This window comes from Apus apus, chromosome 5 (assembly GCF_020740795.1).
Source record: "Apus apus isolate bApuApu2 chromosome 5, bApuApu2.pri.cur, whole genome shotgun sequence".
Lineage (NCBI taxonomy): Eukaryota > Metazoa > Chordata > Aves > Apodiformes > Apodidae > Apus > Apus apus.
Genome location: NC_067286.1, coordinates 47,395,091 through 47,407,117, shown reverse-complemented (window position 1 = coordinate 47,407,117; position 12,027 = coordinate 47,395,091). Strand labels below are relative to the sequence as shown.

The window sequence follows — 12,027 nt, the reverse complement described above, 5'->3', positions numbered from 1 at the left end:
AATTATTTTTTATGAAGACTTAATTATTTTCTTCTGATTTTTGTTCTGTCTGTCTCAGCACACACAACACAGTTTACTCAACCAGGCTGGTCGTACCTGAAAGTGGATGGACACTTAGAAGGAGGTGGCAGTTTTGTAGCTTTGACAGATGGCTTAGGAAACCTTACCATCATCATTGAAACTATGGTATGTGCATCAGCAATTCCAATGAACTGGAAAAGGTAAAGGAAATGTTTTGTTATAAAGAACGTATTTTGATTTATGTAGTTCAGTATCTGTGAGTATGTTATTTGATGCTTATAGCTTTGCTAGTGAGACCTCTAGAGGTCCTTTTACCTATCTAAACTTTGACTAGCTAGTTGCATCTTTGGGGAGACCAATATAGATCATATTTATATAACAAATTAGCTTTAATTTGATTGCATACTCTGGGAGAATATTAAATAATAAGCTTTTTTAAAGCAGTATTCAAAATAAAATTATTAAGCTAGTATAATTGTAGTTATTAAGATAACAGCAAAATAAATAGTAGCAAACGCACCCTATGTTGCTTTTTCAATTCCAGTTTATGCTGTATGTTTTTCATGAACATTACCAGGTGATGCATTCCAGTAATGTATGTTTCTTTTGTTACATTTATTTATTTTTTTTTTTCAGACTCATAATCACTCCCAATGTATCAGGCCTCCACTGCCTCATTTCACTGTGACACCTCAGAGAGCAACTTTCTACCTCCAAGGGTCATTTGTAAGTACATCTTGAATACATTTGATCAGTCTTGTATAATTAATTGCTATCCATAATAAAATACAAGGAAGACAGTATCACAGGTTAGCAAGGATTTGGAGTTCTTTACCTCCAATACTAGAGGCTGGTACACACCTTGTTGTGCTTTTACCATGAAAAGTAATGTCATAACTGAATTTGTAGAATTACTGTTCCCCATTGTAGTGATCTGTATATTGAAGAAGAAATTCAGGAGAACAGAAGTGCAATTGCAATTTTCTTTAGGATTTATTTCAGGGCTGGGTGGTCTGACATGTTGACCAGCCAGCATGGCCATGACCTTTCTAGTTGTTCCTTTCTGGGCAAGTAACTGCAGTTGATTATATACTGTAGGTTATGTTGTTCCAGTCTATAAAGAGATATTCTGAATTTCCCAGTTGTTTTTGTATTTGTTTTGTTTTTTAGTCTTGCTAAACTAAATTTCCCTTGAAGTACGAACAATGTTTTCACATTGTAAACTGGAGTGAAGCTTTGTTAGTTGGTTTGGATGACTGTTTCTCAGCAGATGAAAGTGGTTACTTATTTGGAATTTGATTTTTGGTAGCAGTAGGCTCCTTTCATTTAGGAGGAGATAGTTTGGGCAATACTTCTGAGGTTTGCTTAGGAAAAGTAGTTGAGCATCACTTCTGATATACAGCTGCCTTTGTGGGAAGGATCAGACAGCTCATCCAAACAAAACTCTAGGTTGCTTGTTGTTTATCTGGGTAACTAAAAAAAAAAAAAAGTAGGAGTTGGATATGATTAAAATTTGTAACTAATGTAGTTGATGTACGATAGGATTGCAGATGTTTGGAGATCTGTAAGCAAAGTACTTTGCTTAAAAGTTAATATCAAAGAACCAGCAACTAAACTAAAGGTCTCATTAAAGCAAAATTAGCAGGAGATTATTTCTGCCTGGCTGCTTCTCGGCAGAGAGCTTGTATCAAAGATGTACTGTTGTCGGTAATAGAGAAGCTAAAAATTGTATGTGTGATTGCAATGCTTTTGCTGTATTTATAAACAGCATTACTGCATGTCAGGACAGTGGCTTATTGACCGATAATGTATAATGTGTAATGACTAGCTGAATGGAGCAATGGCCTCTAATGGGATCAACCACTTTAAAACAACAAAATTGAGATATCCTTAGAGGAGTGATATTTCTCAAGGGTTTTTTTTGTTGTTGTTTGTTTTATTTTATATTCTGTTTCATTGTAGTATATGGTGGAAACCCTTCAAGTGTGGCGTTCTAGACTTTGTTTTGAATCTGGAAAATCTAGTCTTTTCCAGCAACTCCATCCTGTAAAGGTAAATCGATCAGTTTTAATGACAGTCTCTCTGAAATTTCAGGTGTTTCTTCCTACTTTGCAGGGAGGCCTGGACTTTCATATTAAATTGCATAATTAGTGCATGTTTCATTAGTTCTGTTTAAGTACAGCTGTACTAGATATATACAAGCTTACCTAGTGGTAATAAAGAGTTTGAGGGAAAGAGACTTTTAAAATAGCGTGGAGATACTAAATGTTGAGACATAAATGAGATTTTTGCCTTCAATCAGGACTTTATAGAGGATGTTCTTTAATTCAGGAACTTAGTTATTTTATATTTTGGTTGCCTGATTTTTGCAGCTTGAGCTTTCTTTAATTCCAGGTGTGGAAGGGAAGTTTTTCTTTAGATCTAAAAGAAGATGAAGTCTACACTTTAACCACACTCAAGACAGGACAGAAATGTGGTTTCCCGGAGCCTCCACCACCTCAGCCCTTTCCTTCAAATTACAAAGATGATTTCAATATTCGTAAGTCAGAATTAACCTCTCCAAAAATGTAATTTACACACAGATACAGTCTTAATGTAGAAAGGCAGTAACAATTATGTTATTTGAGTCCTCTAATGTAAGCAATGTGAAGTAGCCTGAATGTATGCTTTATTTTTCTTCATTTATACCTGCATTTCCAATAGCTTACACCTGTATACTTCACCTGCAATGAGGTGTTTATTTCTGTGTCTTAACCAGGTGGTTACTAACAGTTTTAGATATATTGATTCAAATAGTCTATCTCATAACTCTAGTGGACTACTAATTTACTTTGCTGGTGTGTTTGCAAAAACTGGGGTCTGCTTAAAAACAAAACTGAAAATATCTTTGAACACCTAAACCCTCAGCTTTGGAGGCTGTATTTTGGTAGAGTAAGTAAAAATTCTGGAGTATATTTTCAGAGGAAATTTCTGAAAATGAGTACAGAGAAGAAAAATTGTGTTTTGGTGTTGACGTGTATTTTGATTTCTGAACAGGTAATCCGCCTTTCAGTGAAGCCCCAAATTTTGCAGATCAGACAGGTGTATTTGAATACTTCATAAATGCCTCTGACCCAGGAGATCATGTGTTCACGCTCCGACAGGTGGTGGTTCAGCGACCTGTCACTTGGGTTTCTGATGCAGACCAGACCATCAGTATCATAGGAAATTTTCAGTGGTATGTAAATACTGTTTTCTAGTGACATCTGGGGAAGTGCCACCACGTGACATATTCTGATAAGCTGATCTTTGTCAAGCCTCATTTCTCTTGGACAGAAGGCTTTTGTATTCAGACTCCCTCTAGACATGTAGAAATTATGGCTTAAAGGGATTTCTAAAAGTCACTGAGCCCTTATCAGGGTTGTTGCCAGCTCTAAGACATCAACTCTGTCTTTGTCTAAACGAGTCTTAAAAAGATCCAAAGGTGGAGAGTCCACCACAGCTTTTGGTAGCTTGGCCTACCTACTGCTTCACTGTGTGGGAAATCTTGTTTCCTAGTGTTCTGCTGGGCATATTTGTTTAAGCTGCATTTTTAGAACAATGGATCTGTGTTGGCATAGTAGAAAGACCAAATCAAAATTGTAATTTAGAGTGTGCACTGAGTTTCAATACATTTTTAAATGGGACAAAAAATTGATTCAGTTTGAATTACTTAATTATGAGTTGTCTTGCTTGATGGCTAGTGATTTGATGAATCTTGTATCATTGTCTGGGATGTCTGTCCCTTGTACCTTGTATCTTGTTCCTTGTATCAATGCCTGTCTGGGAGCTAATTCAGTTATGTTTGTTGCAGACTGCCATCTTCTGAGCAGTTCCTAGAATTGTGTGGTTTTGATTCAACTGATACTTAAACCAGTTTCATTTCTGGGTAAATGTAACTGCGTTTTACTGGTTTGATAAAAGTATGATTGTGATTGCAGTTCTTTCTAGAAGTGATAATGATGGCAATTGGAATCAAGCAGCATATTGCATAATTTGTATTAAAAATTAAAAAACATTTGGGAAAGAGCTTGTTAATGAATTGGTTTAGTAAGTATTAATAAACTTTATGCTAAAACCTTTTTCTTCTATTTGGAAGTCTAGATCAAATTCTTTTGATATGTTATTATTTAAAATAGGCATTCTGTCACTTCTTTCTGCTTTGATTGGATCATTGATCCCCCAAATGCTTTCTAAGAATATGTTTCATGCTTCCAGTTTCTGGCCTGGACAAGTGATTGAATTGCTTTGCTCTGAAGCCTGGAAGAATACCACCATCTTGTAGCTGAAGGTTGTTCTTCAGTTACCTGATGTTTTTTTCTGCAAACTCTTGTTAAGTAAAGTCTGTTGAGCTGAATTATCGCCTTAGGAAAATGAACTAATTTCAACCTACTCAAACATTGTGTTTAAAAAAAGTTTGTTTTGGCTTTTGAGCAAGAGGTCTGGATTCCTTAAGACTTGACCTGTATTAAAAATTGTAGAGAAATATAGGTCAAAACTGCTCTGATTTTGAATCTTGGATTTCATTTAGTTATCTAAAAGCAACTGAGTTTTGGTTTTGTAGACGTAAAAGTTTTGTATTCCTGAAAGTTTTCCTGTGGAGATGCAAAACTTCTGTGTGGGTATTTTTAGTTTGTTGGGGTTTTTATTATTATTTTTCTCTTTCCTGCGGTTGTTTTTTTGTTTTGGATGTGGTTTTTTTTTCCTTGTTTGTTTTTAAATTAAGAAAAAATAATTGGAAGTTGCTGACAATACACTTTGTTGGTGATGTATGAGAAGAACTGTTTTTCCTAAGGAAATCTGTGGACTCACCGGTTAGGGAAACAACCAGTCTCGACAGGTTCTGTGCATCTCACAGCTGTAGGTTATGATTAGGATTCTTAAAGCTTCCCTCAAAAGAGTGCTGTACTCCATGGGGAATACTTTTCTATCTGCTGCTGGCTTAGAAAAATTCGATTCCTTGCTTGTTAAAATACTAAACTTCTCTTACAGGGTAAACATGACAATCACTTGTGACATCTACATAGAAAAACAACGTGATGGGGGCGTGTTTATTGCAGGAAGAGTCGACAATGGTGGGATATATGTTCGACGTACCAAAGGAGTTTTCTTCTGGGTTTTTGCAGATGGCACCTACAGAATCACTGGTGACCTAGGTGAGCAGCTTTTTGCAGCAGTGTATGCTGACGTACGGTTGTGTCATTTTGTTAGCCTTGATAAAAATTAGTAACATTCAGGTTTTTAATTGTTATCATCATTACAAATTGTACCTGTCGTGCTCTAATGATGGCCACATTTTGAATGTGAAGAGAGCATCTGATGGCTACTGGCGGGTCTACTTCTCAGTCTCAGCTTTCTGGATATTTTTTTTCTGCTGATAAAACTTATTTTACACTAACAAATGTAAATTATTTTGGTTTTCATAAAAACTCTAATACAGTATTAATCACAGGTTTGATCTGTGTTTGTATACTACATCTAAAAAGGAAATCCTGCTTGAAATGCAGTGGTTTGCCTTTCAGAGCAGTGCAAGTTAATGTATAATACAGCTGGCTAAGGTAATGAGTGGCCTACCGTTTCCACAAATGAAGCATTCTGCTGTTAGTCTAGCTCAGTGGAGCGAGAGCATGTTATGCTTGTGATAATAACATTCATTTGTGTTCATCTATAGAGCGTTTGAAAGGCACATGAAAGGGTGTATGTTGTAATACTTCATCAATAGCTAGAAGTTCTTTTTTATTTACTTTGAAATTAGTATCAGGCTTTGTTGTTTAAATGCATTTCCTACCACTTCACGAGTATAACCAAAGTTTTCAATAGTTTCTGATTAGTCAAATGCAGCTTCTAGATCTACAGAACATTGGTACGCAGACAGCCTATAATGACGCATTTCACACTGTATTGAACCTTAAAAATTTTCTCCTATTGGGTAACTAAAGTTTTTAATATTTCCTAATCTTGTTGTTTCATAATGTTTTGTTTTTGTTGATTGTTTGTTTGTTTGATGGTTTTCCCCCCCCCCTTTTTTTTTTTTCCACCATGGATAGCATGAAGAAGGCTTTACGTTAACTTCTCTTAACATCCCAGTACTCTCTAGGGAAACTTTTCGATGTCTGACTCCATAACAAATTTCAGCTGTATGTAAAAACATACTCATGTTTAGGATCACCTCCAGCATGTATTTTTAATAAGAGAGAACAATGTTACTCAAATTAGTTTCTCAGGCTGTCAAAAATAATTTTTCCTAAGTTAAATGAGAGTATTTTCATTAACCACCTCATTATTTCAGACCAAGACATTTGTGATAGTTTTTTACTCTACAGCTGTTTTCAAAGATCTTAGTATTTTTCTACAAGGGGGCCTGAATGTTACATTAACTTGCAGCCAAAACTATCTATCTACTGAATAGCTGAGATTTTACTTGTAGCACCAAATTTTTTTTCAGGTCTTCAATCTTCCATGTTGCTTAGCTTAAATTTTGATTAGAAATAAGCAACATGATGACATGGCATCTCAAACCCTGATTTGAAGAAGTTCCAATACAATAAACAAGGAGATTTATAGATCAGAGCTATTGAAGCGGAACAATGGCTACTGTCACACTTCACGAACCCATACTCTCAATAGAGGGAATCCTTATCTCAGGCCAAATTCTCAAGAGTATTGGAGATTTCAGTGGAAAAAAAGTCCTGGCAAAACAGGAGAATGCACTGATAATGTCCAGGTTTGCGTGTTAAGCCTTTCATGTTGCAGTTGAAATTGGTAAGATGCTAGTCTTGAACACTTCTGAAAATGGTGTTCTTTTCCTTTTACTGGCTTGGTATTTATCAGTCTCAGCAACGGAGTGAAGCAACATTTTGCTAACCTTAAGTATGTCTTGCAGCTGGAGAAGAAGTATTAATGAAAGGACTTTCTGGTGTCCGGGATAATGCATGGCACACACTAACTCTCAACATTCAGGTAAGGACACAGGCAAAAAGCTAGAAAACCAGTTATGAAATATCTAGTCCAAAATGGTTTAGGCAAAACTATGTTATACTGTTGACTGTCTACTTGCATTAGTTTGTCCTATCTAAAATATAAATAATATGTCATTATAAACCAATATTAAAATTCTGTACCAAGTTCTGCTGCCTGTATTTTAAAGAGGTCCTGAGAAACTGGAGAGGGAATAGAAAATAACTGGAAAGATGAGTTGAAAGCTGGAGATAAAAGGGCTAGAGAAGCAAATGTTTTGTTTAATTTAATTAAAAGATCGTGACTTGACTTCCTGTTCTGAAGACTTGTCAGTAAGCTAAGTTAGCCCATTCTACAAATCTGGCTCCCACCAATTGCCTTTTCATGTTAAGGTCTAGTACATGGAGTTAGTGAGGGACTGGGAAACTCAGAGAAGCTGCCATCCTTTTTTTCTATACTGAAAAAGCATGGGCATAGTATTGCTGTAATAATGGCCCACAGTTGATAAGAAGCCTGTCCACATTTTTTCCTTCCCATCACTTCACCCCTTTTGGCCATAGTCACTTGGTGAGGAAAGTAACCCCAAGTTCTACTTTAAATATATCTGTATGGTTAGCTGGGTGTGACATCGGTGCAATTAACTAAAAGGCTTTTAAGTTCCTCTGCTGAAAGCCTGATCCCTTTGCCTAACGTAACTTTTGCAAATGCAGTGTGGCCTGAAATGTGGGAATGCTTGAATCCTAGCTGAGAAGATCTACTGAAGGCAGCACTCTTTTAAAATTATGCACTGAGTCTTTTCCTCATCCTAAAATGTCAGTGAGTATTAGAAGCTGGTTTTTGTCTTCTGTGCTTTCATGTTTGGAGACAAAGGGACACTTGGACCTGAGGAATTCACTGGAATGGATGTAGTTTAGTTTGGGCTTTTTTATACCCACACTTACCATAGTGATTGCTATCTTTAAAGTGGGTCAAGGCATTTGCTTCCCTGAATGGGGTGCTGAAGATGAACATGAATAATTTAAAACACTAAACAGTGGTGGTAATTTTGAAATGATGATGCTACAAACTTCCATCTGTGCTGTTGAAGCATTTTGTACCACATATGCCTTTGATGTAATGACAGAAATGCAGAGCCCTCTTTAAAGAATTCTCACACCGACTCCTTGAAAGGCATTCTTTGCTTTTACCCGTGTCTGTAGTTATCTTTCAGATTAAGCAATAAAGGTAAACTGAAGTACTTCTTTTCTAAATGCTGTTTAATGGAACACTGGCAAGATAAATAGTAAATTTTCCTGAAACTGTTTTTCATTTTAGTATCCACATGATACTTGACCATTCTGCTGTCCCCTGTCCTTCTCCCTCTCAGCTTAATGGCTTAAATACATCTCTCTTTCCTTTTGACTTTTGCCTAATTCTGCAGAATCAGTGCCAGCTGTATCATATCCCCTTAAGACAGTTGGGCTATTTGAGGGAGCCTGACACAAATGGAAGAGGAAAACCAGTTTACCTTTAAGATTCTACACTGAGTTTGCAAAGCCGTGAGTTAGGGAAGGATGGACCTTTTATATATTCAGTGCAAAGATGTCAGATCTATTTCACGGAGCTGGTAGGCACTGGAGGATTCCACATAATATTTAGAAGCACTTCTGCTTGGAAAATGTGTGAAATGTAGTTGAATGTTGACGTATTTCTGCCTTGTCTCTACTCCCAGTGTGAGTATGCTCTGTATCAATACACTGAGTCACTGGGTTTTGCAAAGCTAACTTTTTCCTTTTCTTTTTGACAGGGCACTTCTGCATCAGGACTGTTAAATGGTTACCCACTCTGGGAGAACGTCACCATTTCTAAGCCAAGTAATGGCTGGGCTGCTATTGGAACTCGCTCGTTTGAGTTTGCACAGTTTGACAACTTTCATGTTGAAGCAAGCTGAGGTGGCTTTTGCATTTGCAGAACACAGTTCTCATATTACTTCAAATATGAGCCAGTTCAAACTTTGAGGATGACTTTATGTTATGCTGAGATTGATCTGTTGGCAAGGAATCTGAATTCTGCCCTTTTTATTTGTTGAAGGTTTACTTGAGTAGGTATCAACATGACTGTAACTTTATCCCCTGGTTGCTATGGGATTTTTGCCCTTTGATTTTTGGGGATAAATTTTAGTTTGAGGTGATGATGCAAACAAAATAATGGATTTGAATCTCTTAATAGCAACATCTTAAATTCGCAGCTCACTTTTAAGATAACTTTAGAAGTTAACAGAAAACAGAGGCATCTCAAGCTGCATTTTTAACACTTACATGATTATGTCCATTCCTTTCACTCTGAGAGAAAGACTTAAATGCCAGTAAGCCTTATGAGCCAGTGGCCCCACACTTTTGTAGGTCTGTCATTCTCAGATTTCATTTGGATGAAGTACCTAGTTTTTCAGTAGTAAGAAAAAGATGTTTTGTCTGTATTTCTGCTACAGTCTGAAGCTAGACATTACAGTACTCCAAGTGCATTTGATTACTTCTTCCAGCTTTCATTGCCAGCCTTAAAATAATCGTATTTTCAGTGGAATAGCAATGTGCCTTACCCATCCTGCATCCTGCAATGTGCAAGATGTGCCTTCTACACTACCTCCTCTTTCCAATGAAAGGGTTGAAATATAGCATAACTTGCAGTTTGTTAATGACAGCCATGTGGCTTTTTTTTTTTGCATGGTGCAAAGAATAAATACTTTGCATCATGGATTCTGGCAAGCACCGTGGAGTAAAGCAGTTTCAGATCCTTTAGAAATGTGGGATTCTCTTTTGCTGTTGCTTCATTGTTTTCTTTCTAAGTTACTGTTTCCAAAAAAAAATATTGAGAACATAACAGGGTACTGAATGGGATTTTCATCACACACAGTTCAAATTCAGTTGGCTTCTGACCTTTTTTTGTTTGTTGTTGGTCAGTTTGAATGAAGATGGTGTCTGTTGTCATAAGGAAACACTCCTCCTATGTCTGTCTACTTCTCAAATTCACATCCTAGTTAATAGAAAAGCAAGTAGTTCCACAGACCAGATAGGGCATTAACAGCTGTGTGAGACTATCTGTAGCAGGCAATATCTAATCTTTGAGTAACACATTTGCAGTGTACTTTGTTTTATACAGTTATTCTGGTGTGGTTTTTGAAGGCTGAGCCCAGCAAATATTAACTTCAGTCTTCAAAGTTGTCATCTAATATAGAGTTAAAGTAATATGAATCATTACTGGAAAGCTTTTATAAAGGTTCTTTTCCAAAATATCTCTTGAAGAAGAGATCTCAAAATTCAAACTCTAATAAGCAGAAATGTTGTACAAGGCTTGCAAATATTAAGTATTTATTTAACTGGGTGAAAAATAAAAGCCTTTTTTCCACTTCAGTTTCATTTGATTGTTGAAGAATGGATGCAAATCTGTTCATTACTTGCTTGATTCCAGAAGAGTTGTCACTGGTAACTCCAAATGTGAAGGAATCTAATGTTAGGTCCTCATATTCAAGTAGTATGAGTATAGGAGAAGTAGTCCTCAGAATACACTAATTTTATCTGTGATTGATTGCCCTAGTGGGATACTTCTTGGAGACTTCCTGGTAGCTTGTGTGGCTGCAAGCAGTGTTTGTGTAAGAGTGAGATCAGCAATGATGCAGTTATACCAAAGGAGCTGTTGAGGTTTTTTTTACCTTTTAATGCATTAGTGCAATAAACTGTACTGTTAAATTGTATTGTGTCACTGGAAGAGTTAATTTTTTTCTATCTTAATTTATAATGTTAGAGGATTAAACTAGAATGATTTAATGGTAATATAATGTTATTAATCTTTGTATGTCTGTAATTCTTCACCCTTCAGCAGAATGTAATATGTTTGGCAATAACAAGCTGTCAGGTCTTTCTTAGAGGGGTGGATTTATGTTGTTGATTATAAATACTAATCATTCCAAATGGACGAATAAAACACTTTAAAAGAAGGCTTTATTTGTTCAGAGTTCTTCTGTAAATGGTTCTTGGTTTTCTTTGGTAAGAAAGCTGACAGTTTTTCTATTGTGATTCCTGATAAACATGATTAGCTTTAGTTTAGTTGGGTTGGAAGACTTTTTCAAGCACTGTCTAGCCAAACAGTCCTCATTAACAAATATCTCAAAATCCATATGCAGTAGAACTTGTGCGGTTGATTAAACATTTTTTTATAGTGCTCAATGTACATTTTGCTTTTAGTTAAGGGAATTAAAGTCTATTTAAGGGCCAGTCATACAAAACTGCTGAGTACCAAGGGTTTGTGAGATTTAGCTGGAAGTTTGTTTCTAGGTATGGAAACAGACATTGCTGTACAGGTGCTCTTTAAAGTTTAAATGAGGCATCTTTACTCTGAATATCAGTTTGCATCTAGCTTTTCTCCTAAACTTAAGCATTCAGCTTCAAAAGTGTGGGGAAAATTCCATAGACCTAGTCTTGTTTTCTCTGGAAATACTGTCTTCCAGTAGTCAGGTATGTGTTGCCACCTACACAAACACTGCATCAAAATAATTCTGTCCCTTCTCTGCCACCCTATCTTTGAGGCTAATCACAGTGAGCACTTCTTGGGATTTTCAAATTCCCGCAAAACACCAAGGTTACTTCGCTTTAAAATTACAGGAGATTCTGTTACTTTCAGCCACTGATGATGGTTATTTTTGCATCTGCCTCTTGATTTCATTGTACAACTGTACATTTCTAGTTCAGAGTTTGATTTGGGGTGGTAGTGCTTTGCTCTTTCCTTATTGAATAAGTTTTATTGCACAGTAGAAGCAGGTTGGTTGTTTTCAGTTAATTTTTCATTCACTTACCTGAAGTTTTGTCCAGAGTCCATTTTCTGGAGGGCTGTGCATATTATGAAAAGAACCACCACAATTATTCTTGTCTTTGATGATTTCAGCAGCATGGCTAAAGAGGAATAGTGCTTGGAGACCTTATTATAATTACTGATACTTTGAGGTTGGTGTGTTTTGTTTTTGTTTGTGGGTTTTTTTAACCCCCTTCTAAGTACTGCATT

General features: G+C 36.4%; 1 protein-coding gene across 2 annotated transcripts in view; it reads left to right on the top strand.

Annotated features, from left to right (window-relative positions):
• GALC (galactosylceramidase) overlaps positions 1-10,966 on the top strand; it is a 35,988-nt gene extending 25,022 nt beyond the window's left edge. For both annotated transcript variants that reach the window (XM_051621870.1, XM_051621871.1), the window contains exons 10-17: positions 59-186; positions 658-747; positions 1,984-2,073; positions 2,416-2,560; positions 3,058-3,238; positions 5,032-5,195; positions 6,923-6,999; positions 8,783-10,966. In XM_051621870.1, the coding sequence (XP_051477830.1) occupies positions 59-186; positions 658-747; positions 1,984-2,073; positions 2,416-2,560; positions 3,058-3,238; positions 5,032-5,195; positions 6,923-6,999; positions 8,783-8,926 (1,019 nt within the window). In that variant the 3' untranslated portion in view covers positions 8,927-10,966. The remainder of the gene's footprint in view (positions 1-58; positions 187-657; positions 748-1,983; positions 2,074-2,415; positions 2,561-3,057; positions 3,239-5,031; positions 5,196-6,922; positions 7,000-8,782) is intronic.
• Positions 10,967-12,027: the final 1,061 nt, after the last annotated feature.